At 45.9% G+C, this 14370-nt stretch overlaps 1 protein-coding gene across 3 annotated transcripts in view; it reads right to left on the reverse strand.

The window, feature by feature from the left end:
* Positions 1-14370, reverse strand: part of LOC119405343 (transcriptional activator protein Pur-beta) — a 119923-nt gene that overhangs the window by 39742 nt on the left and 65811 nt on the right. Inside the window, exons 2-4 of one of the 3 annotated variants that reach the window (XM_037672177.2) lie at positions 9745-9875; positions 6059-6161; positions 2740-2858 (exon numbers count right to left, since the gene is read on the reverse strand). In XM_037672177.2, the coding sequence (XP_037528105.2) occupies positions 2740-2858; positions 6059-6161; positions 9745-9875 (353 nt within the window). The remainder of the gene's footprint in view (positions 1-2739; positions 2859-6058; positions 6162-9744; positions 9876-14370) is intronic. The other 2 variants (XM_049419260.1, XM_049419261.1) reach the window with 2 other exon arrangements.

Below are 14370 nucleotides of genomic sequence, written 5' to 3' on the forward strand. Positions count from 1 at the left end.
GCGGACAATTTTCCGTAAAAGTTATTTCAAAGCATTCTTGGCCATCTCGACAGTAACATCATGGGCGCAGCACGACTGCACATGACAGCAAAAAAAAATATATAATACAAGGTAAACAGAACATGAAGCAATGAAGATAAAACCTTAGACCAGTGATTCTCATCTGGGGGTCCGCGAAGCCATTTCTGGGGGTCTGCGAAACCAACCTTGAAATTTTTGAAAAAAAAAAGAAAAGTTTTTTGGAGGCACACTACGCCCCGTGACAGCGGCCACTTCTGATTTTTGGTATGCTTCACCGCGTAACACCTTTTTCTTTGCGGCAGAGCTGACTTGCGTTTCCCCTTTTCCACAAGATGGCTGTAAAGCTCTTGTTGCAGTTTTCTATGACATATGCACGTGAGCATACTTTTTCTAGGTTTGCATATTTGAAGAGGAAATATAACTAGAAACAGGTTGAATGTGGCTGCAGACCGCACAACTTATTGAGAAGCTGTTGAAATCGAATTGGCGAGGCACTTTACTCTTTCAGAAGCCTAGGATGTGGCTATTTCGCGCAAAGAAATCACAAGGAAAGGGTTCATGTTCATGTTCAAGGGTTCATGTTCTTCTGAAAGAACATGAACCGACTAGCACAACAACATGTGCTACTGGAGGCACTTTTATTTTGACCATTCTTCTTTGCCAGGGAGAAATAAAAGGCACCTACTCAACGATGCATGCTGTATTAATTGATGACTCCCCCCCCCCTCTCTCACACCAAGGGTTCCCTCATCACTTCCACAAGGGGTCCCCGATACATCCATGGCTGATAACCACTGCCTTAGACAATCATCGGCCAAACATACATATTTGAGACATTGTGAAAGTGATACCACACGCAACGAACATAAAAGAAACGCTACAGAATGTATTCTAAAGGTCTGAACAGCACCAGAATAGGCAATTTTCGTGAAAGGTACTTAATGCATTCTTCGAAACTTTCAATGCTACTCAAATGCAGAAGGATATCCTGAAGAGCCAGGTGGTACATGTTATACTGCAAAGAGAACAGAACACCCAACACTTGTGTCGTCTGCTTCTTACCCTCCGTCCCATTTTCACGCTATTTTCTACGCAGCACTCTAACGCAATTGAGACAGACGTTGGTGGACACCCCCTCTCTTTTGCCATTCGCAAAAAAAAAAAAAAACGAGGATGTGTATGCGTCAAGATATGCATTCAGAACTGAAAACATGCAATGATTGCTTGACCTGACATTTCTGGTTTGCCTGGACAACAGGGTGGGGTGTTGCTTCAATAATGAAGGGTCATATTGTCAACAAGAAGTACTAGCCTAGTAGACAGTTACCGGCATTGAGCCAGTGTAGCAAGTGGGAAGCTAACAGTTATGGTTCTTTACTGATACAAAAAAATAAAGCAACTGCACAAAAGCCGAACGCTTCCACAAAACTGTCGACCTTAGGATGGCACTTGCAAACGTGCTTTTGTTGCAACGTGAGCACTCGGGTAGCGTTTGCCATCCCATTTTGTCAATTCTTCAGCAAGGGCCTCTCCTCCAGTAGGTTTGACGTCTTGACTCAAGGTCATCTTGAGGTTTGACTCAAGGTCATCTGTCCACTAAGCTACCCGCTTGTAAAGCGCACAAGGCTACAGCAAAGAAATAATAAGTGTGTTCGTACGGATTTGACCATCAGCACTTGATATTCTTAAATAAAGATGATGCTGTACATGTTTGCGTAAACACTTCGCTCCCTTATGCTACTCTATAGACTAGTTTATGCCACACTGTGCAGCATGTGCTAACGACAGTGTTGTATAGCATACCAATGCTAACATAAATATTTTACAGATGCTGAAACTCTATGCCGTGACGCTATGACAGAGCAAGATTTCTTGACATTACATAGCAGAAAGGCCATGTCCTAGAGTTTCACAAGTGTACACTAGAGGGAGATCTGGTGCTAGTGTCTTCGTTCTTTTGGCTTTGTTTGGCTTTTTGACTTTTAAAACTGGTAATTATAAAAAAAGTTCAGCAGTCCCACTTCAACACCCTGACCCCTTTAGGCTCACCAACTCAAATCGGCTCATGAGGTACATTTCTATATACGTAAGGGCCATACACATAGTAACATCAACACAGCTCTGAATGATTGCCAGTAAAGCTGTCAGCAATCATGCCGATACACTGGCACTCGTACTTATAGAACGCCTGCATGTGTGTTTAAATAAGGGACAAAAAGTGTCATGTACTGTGACAGCTGTTAGTCCCTTCCCAATGTTAATACGCTTTTCCACATCACACTAGTGCACTGAGGGGAAAGTAACTTAACAAGCGCTCCTCGTGCAATAGATGAAGGCCAGAAGAGTTTACACTCGCTGTCCTTTGTCATTAGTACTTTATTTTCTTGGTAGGGCTTTGGGTGTCCTTTGGGAGATCTATGGCTGTGCCTGTACAATCGGGGAAGGTTGCTCACAATTCAGGATTCCGCCACAAAATATCGAGAGAGGCGGCAGGTATGCACCTTGACGTTATCAGTCACTGGCGTAGAAGAGGGGGAGGGGGGTTCATCCTCCCCTCCTAACCCCGAAATTTTTCAATTTTGCCATGTGTATATATACACACACACACAACACAGATACCAACATGGATAAATGGTGGTTTAATTCCCCCCCCCCCCCCACCCTTCTTGAAAAGAATTTTCCGGCTACGCCCTTGGTATCATTGCCAACCAAACTCACCCTTAGAAACCGCCCCCTGGAGTTTTCCTTGAGGTCCAGGTAGTAGCGCCTATTGTCCTTAATCATAATCTCACTTTTCAACTTGCCATCCTCAGGCAGGTTCTCTGGATTTGGGGGACCTGCAAGACGCACACAGCTGCAATGACTCTCGCCCACGGAAACTCAAGAAGCACTGCACTCGCGCAAAACGTATATGTACCCTTGAAATCGGAAGCCATCAAACAACAAGCACGGTAACATTAGCACACATTCGCTGTATTCCCTGGTCCATTACAAATAGATCGAAGTCTATAAAAAACACAACTGACATGCTTTACATACTGTTCTGTACTCACTCTCGAACAAAAGAGGGGCGATGAATCAAGGGCTCGTTTCCTTTGTTACACGCAACCTAATCAAACCAACGAAGCAAAGTAAGGTAATAGGGACATTACTCTTAATTGTAGTATAGCAATTGTTACATAAATGGAAAGGAACTGAAGTGGATGGAAAATCAACTTTGCTGCCCCTAGGCATTGAATCTAAAAGACTTCACACTTGGGGTCCCTTATTGATTACCAAGATGAATTTCACGATGAAAGCATTTACGCACTGACTTCATTTCATTTGTGACTGCTCTCTTCATTTTGTATGTTATACCGTTATTAGTTATACCATTATATGTCACTGATAAGGTCTGATAAGATCTATATGTTATCAGACCTTATCAGCTGTTATCAGTTCTGATCATTCTTATCCATCCATGTCATCTTGCCTTTATGTATTTATCTATATTCACGTGACCTTATATGCTGCTGCTGATGACAATGATAACAGGGATGGTGATTATTGCGTGTTTCAACTATTTTGCCTCACATGTGCTGATGACAACACCAGACAGTCACATTCTGCTTATCACAAGGCCCTTAATGCTTTCGCCTTAAAGGGACACTAAAGGCAAATAAAAATTGATGTCAGAGTGAAAGGTCTATATTTGAGGATGTCTAAAACGTCGTTATTATCAACAGCAGTGCTCTACTAATCGAGAAATTAAGGTAAATGTAGGGCACGATATGCGCCACCAGTGCATACCTGCCAAGTTTGGAGAAACGGAATCCGGGAGATCTACTCAACGAGGAGGGGGGGGGTGTTCTGCGATAGCAATTATATGGACACTGTCAGCGGGATTTTGCGATCGCCGCTGATCTGCACAGAGTCCAAACCGATAACATCGCTTACGCATCGTCTGTTTCACGTGCGAGTAAAAGCGCGCTAGCGCTAGGGACGAACGCGGTTGAAGCAGAAATGAAACGACCCGGCCGTCGCTGTCGCGCAAAGGCCACATGCGATAACATCGCTCCGGGTGCGAGGCCTGTCGTCGCTTGCTACTTCATGCGCAATGAAACTGAGTTGAACCTTTCTACCATCGTTAAAAAAAAAAGAAGAAGAATCCTTTCTACTAAGTGGCCAGACAACTTTGCTCATGTGGCCATACAAAGCACTGGACGCACGGGGCAGAACTGGATTTCCGGGAGATTTTCCTATGACCCGTACAACCGGGAGAAACGTTCAAAATCCGGGAGACTTGGCAGGTATGCCAGTGGGACATTTTGGAATGAGCCCGATGATGTCAAGAGTCCCAAGTACAATTAACCTCGAGTACTCAAAACACTTTTAATAAAAAAATAACATTCCGTACATTACAAGAAGTCATAAAATGCTAGTTGTGTGTTTCTGTTTCATTCACCGAAAAAAGAACTTGGCGTTACCAAGGAGAACGGCGTGAGTGGTTCAAAAGTTTCGTTTTTGCCGGGCTGCTCTCTGCTCGCGCAGTTGCGTCTCAGTGGTAGTTTCATTATCACGACGTACTGTTGCGTGTGCCTTGCACACTCATGAAAGTCACTCTAACAGAAAGTTGGACAAAATGCAGTGTCCCTGTTATGTTGCCAGGTGCCTGAATGGTGTGCGCCGCTTGAGCAACAGCAGCTGCAGAAAAGAAACCGACGTGATGGGTGCCAAACCCCTATGCCGAAGTGGCTGAGTGCCGTGCTTCTGCGAACGACAGTGTGCTAAACAAACAAGAAATCAGCGTGTCTGCTCGCTGCACTTTTGTGAAGAGGATTACGAGATCAACCGCAACTTGGGCAAGGATTGTAATGTGCCCTTCAGAGCAGAAACCGCAGCGTGGGCTGCCGGGAAGAAAAGGCGGGCAACGTTGGGCAAGGCAAACGCTACGTCAGGACGCCGTTTCAGGCGGGCGGTTTAAAGTGCGCCAACGCTGTGCGGACCACTAAAACATCATTTTATTTCAAAATAAGCATTTCCTTGACACGAAACAAGCACTAGTACGAGGTTTCTGGAACGTTATTTCAGCAATCAACGTCAAGTTAACATTTGCCTTTAGTGTCCCTTTAAAACTTAGTGGTCATGAGTACAAAGGCATCAACTATAATTCTTCCTTCTGGGCCTCTCTCGGCGTGTAGTCAAATGAAGTGGCATCTCGCGTGAAAACAGCACCACTGTATTAAATATCCGTAATTTATTTACAGTAGACTCGAAGTAAATGGAAATCTGTTAAACAGAATGGCTGCTTAGATGGAACGAATTCCTCTAATATGATAGGTTTCATACTTGGTTTCTGAACCCTTGTTCATTTATCAGGAAATGAAACTCTTGTAAAACGAAACATATTTTCCTGGTCCCTTCAGGTTCCACTTATGGGAGTCTACTGTACGTGTACTTAAGGTGAAAGTCTTAGATGCCTCATCAAACACGAAAATTGACCGAAGGCCGTGTCGGCGTCCCACGTCGGCGATGTCAACACAAGTGATGCATAAAATCATCATCATGTGATGACGTCACCATGATGTCACAGATCGCCAAAACGTGTCGTGTGACATCATGACACATCTTGATCTCATGTGATTTCACCATGACACCATGATGACGTCGCTATGATGTCATGATGATGTCCCCACATGGCATCGTCACTTGATGAAAGGTGGGCCGATCACAGAGGCAATGCAAAACCAGGTGACGTGCAGAAAGCTTGCAATGCCTCCGATCCTTGAGGCACTGCGAAACCACATCAGGTGCAGAAAGCTTTTGGAGGGGGGTGGGGGACGATCAATACTCCACTGGGAAGAAAAAGCAGGAGAAGATAGCTTTCTCCTTCAAGTTGTCTTCGGCGTAAGGCACACTGCGAGTTTTTTCTTACACCGTAATAGTGGCAAGCCGTCCCTCGGTTACTTCATTGTATCTGTTAATTCGTTATATGGAGGGTCACCTTTATTTACATGAAATACAAAGCCCATCAAAACCGGCGAGGAGCCGAACTCACCCAGGGAGGCGTACAGTTCGCTGAAGGATGTCAGGTGGTCCCTGAACTCAGCTGCTGTTGACATGGCGAGGAGGAGGCGACTTTTCCTACCCACTACCCCAACCTGCAACACGTTTCATCAAGGAACGCTTTAAGGAACAAATATGAACAAAGTTATCACTAGCTGGAACATAAGTTTGTTTAGATATTAGGAACCTTTAAATAAAGGCGAGAATAACATCCTATTCTATTCAGTGCTCCATTCAAGTACATGCTGATATAGTAATCGCAAATAATTTCAAACATTCTTGGGCCACTCTGAATGGTCAAATGTATATGTTTGAACACGAAACTGAAGTGAAAATGTGATACACTTCACACAGGCCAAAGCAGTCCTAAAGCTGTCTCCACCAGGTGCTTTAAATTTAGCTTTTAAATGCGAAGCATTTCTTAGTGAACCAAAGGAACTTTGATCGTCTCTTTCTTTCTGTGTGTGTCTGTCTAGCGGCTTTGCCAAAAGAGCGAGTCATGCCAGTTCCTTTTTTCCTTGCCGAGATCGAGGAGAGGGGAAGGTACGCTGTTTGAAGACTGGACACAGCCCAAGCGGGCGCGGTCGCCTTGAGTGAACGCTGCCTTCAACCAGACTCTGGCTCTTTCCCGTTGTTGCCGGCATGCACTTGGATAATCAAGGGGCTGTCGACACATCCCTAACTGACGCCGCGAATAAAAGTCCCGTTCAAGCTGGAATCGAACCCACGCCTCCTGCGTGGCAGCCAAATACACAACCACTGAGCCACGCAAGTGCTTCAACCTGCTTCGGAGAAAGACACTATACAAGCATCATGTTGGGGAAATGTCAAATGTGGTTGCAGTGTTAGCTATCTGCTTTTATAACGGTATAATAAACATTACATATGTACTCCTATGACTCCGCAAGCTATTGTCCAGCGTTGCTCGACCCCGAAGGAGGACGCCATTGACAGCTAGTTATGACATGCAATGCACATCACTGTAACACTGTGCACACTTCATTCAACAAAACTAACGTCTGTGCTCAAACGTGAGTGCTGATGTTACGTCAGACCATAAGCTACCCTTTGTAGCGCCAATGCAGTCAACGTGCCTGGTAAGCCCCCCAGCTGCACACAACTACACAATTTACACAAAAACGTCGATCCGTCTGTTAACACTTAGTTAAAAGGCCAAAAATGGCAGCAAAGCCAGCTACTCGCTGAGTGCTTCGCATGAAATGGATTTCCACAATGTGTGGGCTCTGCATGAATTTTTTTCCTAATGTGATCAATGAGTGGAACGAAACTGCAGGACACTATACTGCAACTAACATGATCTCCAAACAAAATTAAGATCAAATGCTTCAGTCGAATCGACACGATATCAGTTAAGGGAATCTGTTGAGAGACAATGATATCGGCAAGCATGGATGTCAGTCATTGGTAATGTGATCGCCGGCAAAACGCGTGATGTTTGATGCATGAGTGATAAATTCCACCGTTATCGCCGGGGGGTCGAGTCCTGCTCCAGAATAAACTCTGCTACTCATGCCATGCTTGCGATCTTATCAGAACAGTCTAAAATAATTTATAAGTATTGCACACATTGTGGCAGGGTTCGCACCGAGTGGTCGTAACAGCTTTTGAGCGTGAAACCCGATCACATCAAAAATAAGAGAATAAGCCATGTGGCAATATTCTACTGGAGCAAAAATGTTATGTAACAAGCCTAGCTTTGAGGCACGCAGCCTTTCATTGTACAAGCCTAACTCGGAGGAAGACGCTGTTTCGAGCCGTGGTCTGCACGTGGATCAATGCAAGCCACTGGACACGCAGAAGGTTCAGTGTGAGGTCGTTGGTACCTTTACCCAAGCAGACAGGGACGTACAAGCCAAGGTTCGGACAAAAGCATTTGGCAAACTTTTCTGCGTGCATAAATCTCGCCCACAAAGTGCTGATGCAAACGTATAGCTGTGTATGCACTTCACAGCAATGAAAAGCATTGCGATTCCGCTTGCCGACGAAAGCAAAGTCACAGTTACTCTCGACCACTCGGCGTACCAGTAATCGAAAGAGATGCTGGCAGGTTCTAAACCAATACCGAAGAGTACACAAAGACCCAATAGACGAGGTTCAAATGAAGCTGCCAAAGATGCTTCCCAAAGTCTCTGACAAGGTGCCACCATGAAAGTGAAGGTTGTAACAATACAAGCCTACCCTAACGGTACAGTGCCAGCCGCGTATGGCGTATCGGATATCCGTAAGAGTGGAATGCTGGAATAGTTAATGAAGAATTTAACCCCTTGTGGTCCACTGTCGGCCCCTGCCTGACAATGCGACACGGCCGCAGCGGTACCTGGTCAGGCACAGCTGGACAAGTTCTTTCGCGGTTGATACCCACGATCGTTTTCTCACTACATTACGCGTCATCCGTGAAAGAGTAAGTAAACTACTTTTACTTAAGCTTTCAGTCTTTTACTTTCAGACCAGAACGGGCGGAAGGTGGGAAAGGCTTTCGGACTGCAAAGGGTTAAAGGGGTTCTGAACCACTTTTCCAAGCAATCATCGAATGAGCTCAATATAAGAATTTATTGCCTTACAAATTGACTGCTGCAAAAAATTTCTCGAAGCCGTCAAGCACAAACGGAGTTACAGGGGTCTGTCACACTGTTCAAACGATTTCTCTCTTCTCTCGTCTCGCCAAGCGCGCTGGAAGCTACACAGAGAGGGATGGCATGGGGGAAAGAAGTCACATCAGGGTGCGTCCTTGAATGCACGTGGTGAAACAAAATCGCCCTATCTGTGTGCAAGTGCAGGGGCTGTGTAATGTTAGCAGGCTGTGCAGAAAAGCACTGGCACGTGGCGGCACCCTGTGGCAAGAAGCGCATCTGATCCAAACGCCATTCTTCATTTATATCGGCAAACGTTAACACACAGCCACTGAGACGTACAGTTTGCTTCACACGGCGTACAAATTTAAGATCGGTAATCTCCCTGGACAGATACTGCTCGATGGGTGTCTTATATAGTGCTATTTCCGAAGCCTCAAAGTGTTGGAAAATTCTATAAGCGATTAAATTATTTACACCCACCCAGATAAATTACTCTGGTCAGGAACAGCAATCGCATAACATTTAGGCTAGCATTTATGATCGGGCATCACATGAGACAGCCATATTTTTGAGGTAAACTCTAAGCAAATGCTGGCTTCACATCTCCTACTTGGACCGTGTGAAAGCTTCCTTTCCAGAATTTTTTTTCTAACCTCCTTGGTCATTAGCACTTGAAACGACAGGGTGCGAGAGCCCAAATGAACAGTAAACAGCAATGCCGGCAGGCATATGGCCGTCCAATCCTTAATCGGACCAAGTTTTTGTCGCGATCTGGGGACAGTTGAGAAAGGAAGATCCTCGAAGCATTTTAAATTGTGCACGTGGGAGGCACGTGCATTAGCTGTGCGTCAGTGGCATTTGCGGAAAAAAGAGATTGCCTTTGTGTGGCGTTAGAGGCTTCGTGACATCACAATTGGTGATGTCGTTTTTTTTTTTTCATGTATAAGCATTCACGTTTCTTCCAATAAAATTCAGTTGATAGATTGCGCATGTCAGTTGTCACTGTTTCCTCCTGGTCCTCGTGTTTTTTGCACGGCGTATTCATTAAGTTCGTCTAAACATGGCCACTGGTGCGTTCACGTACCTGTTGCACCTCGGCCACCTTGATAAAGCGGCCCCGCCGGTTCTGCTTGACGTCCAGGTAGAACCTCTTGGACTGGATCTGGAGCATCTTAGTGGCCAGTTCCTGCTCGCCCTGCGACATGAGCTGTCCTCCTGCAAATAACATAATTCATTGGTCATTCGGACGTAGATTTGCTCATAATAACTGAACTACTGCTCTAGAGACGGTTCAGAACAACTCTGCATGTTTTATTTGCACTGATTACAGTCACTCAGTAACTACCATGAAATCAAACTTTTTCCCTCCCATCATTGTCATTAGTACTCGGAAAAGTGTTGCATACTGCTTTGTTCTATAAAGTGTACAATCTTTCTGCATTACGCGACTGCTTCATCCCTCAACCGTTTCCTGTAGCCCCTCGCGCAGACCACCATCACAAAGTCCGATTTGTTTCATGCAATACAGCGTACTTCCATAAATCGTTTCTGCCACGCCCCTCATTCGACAGGAATAACTTCCCACAGTGATTGTAGACATTAACGATTACGAGCAGTTTTGAAATGCAACACATAAAATTATGTACTCAAGTTCTATTTAATTTATTGTCTCTACTGTCTTTTTTCCCCCATTTTATTTTTCTGAGCTTTTACCGCTCCCCCTCTGTAATGCCTCTGGCCCCGAGGTGAACCTCTTTTCACCGAGCCAGGAAGAAGCACACACATTTGAATTAGACACAGCAGTAAAAGTTGATAATATAATAATATCTGGGGTTTCATGTCCCAAAACCAATATATGATTATGAGAGACGCTGTAGTGGAGGGCTCCGGAAATTTCAACCAAGTGAGGTTCTTTAACGTGCACCTAAATCTAAGTACAAGGGCCTCAAACATTTTTGCCTCAATTGAAAATGCAGCCGCCGTGGCCGGGATTCGATCCCGCGACCTTCGGGTCAGCAGTCGAGCGCCATAACCACTACACCACCCTGGCGGGGCAGTAAAAGTTTGGAAGTTGTCATCTTTCCACAACGAGCGATAGCACGAGTGTACAGTTCCAGGTTGCATATCAGTCTCTTTGCATGTCATCAGAAGTTCCGCACATAGAAAATTTGAATAAATTTCATACTATGGTTTTTCCACGTTTTACATAATTGTCATCTAGACTTGTAAGTGCATTACAGGATAAATATGCAAGCCCATACATTTTTTTTTCACTATATTGTAATATTAGGACATCAATCATCAATAAATGCACATGTCTTTGGTATGTCCCTTCAGAGACGACCAGTGGACGTCCAAAACAGTACATACTATGGACATCCACTCTGGACGTTAGGAAACAACCATGTGGGACACGGATTTTTGCAGTACGGCCCATGGATGTCCGTTTCGCACGTCCGACCGGACAGACATTTCGACATATAATGGACATCCGACAAATATCCGTAGTAACTTAGGACTCCAGTGTGCTACCTCTTTTTTATTCTTCTTTCATGATGTTTCTATGCCTCTGTTTTTGTGATGTGTTATTATTGTTATCTACGCCTTCAACGACTACTGTTGTATCAATCTGATCCCTGCCTTTTGCTCCATCAATATTGTTACTGTGCGACGTACCGTAACGATATACCTCAAATGTGATGGAGGCGAGATGTTGATTTACTAGATATTTACAACGGCGTATCGGCTGCCAGAAAAGGTGGCTGAGGAGCCCCACGTGCAAGCACCTCACGCCCACTCGTCTTCGTCTTCGGAGAGCACCGCACTAGGTCATGTCTATAGCGCACCGCAACAATATTCCGTTCTATTCCTCCAGCATCTCTTGCTTCATGTACTGTTTACCAGCTCATGCTTCCATCCACATTGAAACCCAGAACACCTGCAAGAGATTAGGCGATGTCTACCGCCACCATTTGGGAGTGCACGCAACTTGGATGCGATGTTTTGTTATGAAACCAATGCCAAGCAAGTGCACCAACACAACGAACACGACGAAAGGAGTATCCCAATTAATAGTATTATTGCACCCAATGAGGCATACTTATTGTTAAAGGGAGTGTGCTCTTGAGGGAGCACATTTTTGGCAGCGAGGATATTCTGACTCTATTTGACGTGTAGTTATGCAGAGAACAGAGTTGGCCACGAGCACGTCCAGAGGGGTGGTAGTTTGTTACACAAGCCATGCTGGGCGTTTGCTGAATGAACTGTTGAGAAAATCCACTACCTCGGCAAAGAGACAGAGTGGATTTCAAAGTACACAGTCCCTGTCCAGGAGTGGGTACTGTCAAATACGCCTTTTTCTACAGCGCAAACGCCCTTCCCCTAGTGGGAAAGTCACGAAATGTTCTGGTAGGGTCTACATAGAGAACGTGGCCAAGCAAGCAAGGGTCTCAACACCCGCCAGATGGCGTACCTATGCTCGCTTCCACTCGTTAGTCAGCACATGCCACTAGAGCCACTGCATCCCCCCCCCACAAATACACATAACAGCACTGGCCCTCAACCAAGCCACAGAATCCCTCCCCTCCACCTCCTCCCCCATCGCTACGCAACGCGGGTTTGTACCTCCCAAAACAAAATCCTGCCGACGCCCATGACCCTGACACTCTCATTATCAAAGCATCCTCTACTGGCACTGTTCCCGAGTCACGTGATCGCAGCGTGGCGACGACAGCGCCGCGGTGCAGCTGACGTCACAAATAAGCGACGGGATATCGAGCGCTACCACCGCAGCATCGGCGTGTCGAGGCGCCAGGCGAGACTGACGATGAACAAACAGCGAAGAGAAATAAAGAAAGGAAAAAAAAGCAGTGGACAGGGTGGGGGAAGAGGCTGTTAACGCCAACGGAGCGTAAATATAGCGGTCCAATCGGCGACCGTGTCGACCCAGGAGGAAAAGGTCAAGCAACGCATTGAGGCAACGTGGAGTGGGCCAGCACGCGCCCGCTGTAGTGGGCCATCGGCTGGCCGTTGCGCGATTCTATCGCGTCGCTTGCCGTCTAGCCACTCCAAAAACAGCCGCAAAGGTAGCACGCAAACGTGCAACACCGAGCCAGGATTCAAGTTCAAATGTATCACCACGGGATATGGAAATGCCACTCCGGCACACGCGCTGAAATGGCACCTAATGGTGAAAAAGACGACAAGGCTGTTGTTGTGGGGCTGAGCTTGGAGCTGCCCTGTTGGTTTTTTGCTCCAGACTCAGCCCCACAACAACTTTGTCGTCTTTCTTCATTAGGTGCCATATCAGCGCCCGTGCCGTAGTGGCATTTCCATACCCGTGACGTCATCTAGGCTTTTTCGCGCCAAAACAACGATAAAATCGTGGAGCGCGCCGTAGTGAGAAACCCAGGATTAATTGTTACCACCTGGCACACGACAATTATCAGTTACATCTTTTTTTGTTTGTTTCTTTGTTTGTTTGTCTAAGCTTGTTTGTATGAGCTTCTCGTCACGTGCTGCGCGCGCGAGATATCGTGACGTTTCCACGGCAGCGCCCGACTGCCAGAACATGGACGAGCGTCTGCAAAGTTACACCGAAATCGTTGAAAATTATCGGCGACTTCGCAGAGTGGTGACCGGATAAAAGCCTGAACAATAGGGAGGCAGTCGCATGGCGGCGCCTGCAAGCTGGCAATTTTGTAAACCCGGTAACCCGGTCTGGGCATATCATGTTCAGAAAGATGATAGGCCAAACGATAGGTGCAAGCACTGTGGGGCGAGAGGGACCCTCGACCACATAATCTGGGAGTGTGGTAGCTCCCCAGGGGCTAAATCAAATGAGGCGTTTTTTTTTCGACATGGGTCAAATCCATCCAAAGAGAACTTGAGAAAACGGCAAAAATTTGCTATGCAAAGTAAAATACAACGCTGTCAAAGCTATTCTATGATATATTTTACATGTCGGCTAGGGAAAGTTTCTGGCCACAATCAATTAAAAAATATGCAGCGGATTTGACCATTATTAGCATGATAACTTTGGATTTGGCTCATTTCGAATTGAGACATGGAATTCAATGCGGTAATCTGAAAAAACTTTATTGAAATTCGGGGCAGTGGCCATTCTTGCTTCGTCGGCGTCGACATTGCTTCTGTTCACGATGTCGTCGACGTTGGGGACCGATCTCTCGCCGATCTCTTCACTTCCCTCAGAATCCATGATAATCGAGCTCCGAAAGGCAAAAAAAAAAAAAAACTTGCACAAACACCCAGAAAACGGGCAGAGTAGTCAGGCTAGGCGGGTAATCACACGGAGGCTTCCACGTTCGCCAAATCACGTGATTGCCGAAGCGCTCTACTATCGGCATACTGGATTTGACTCATTTCGATCCATACAGCGCATGGATCTGGCTCAATTTCGTTTTGAACGGGATCTGTGAGCACCACGTAGCTGTTGGTATTTGACTCATTTCGTTCCGATCTATCTTTTAGAGGAAAGTTGAGAGAATGTACTTGTCAATGGAGCAATATTTGAGCTAGTTTCGGTTTCTGGATTTAGCCCATTTCGAAAAAAAACGCAACAAATATCAATTGTAGAGAGGCCTGGGAAGCCCTGCTGCGGAGCGAGGAACCCGCTTCACAGCAACAAGCCATCCGCCTGGCGGAAGAAGCCGCGAGGAGTCAAGACCTCTTCGCCTGCTTCTAATCGCGG

This window comes from Rhipicephalus sanguineus, chromosome 9 (genome assembly GCF_013339695.2).
Source record: "Rhipicephalus sanguineus isolate Rsan-2018 chromosome 9, BIME_Rsan_1.4, whole genome shotgun sequence".
NCBI classification, from domain to species: Eukaryota; Metazoa; Arthropoda; class Arachnida; order Ixodida; family Ixodidae; genus Rhipicephalus; species Rhipicephalus sanguineus.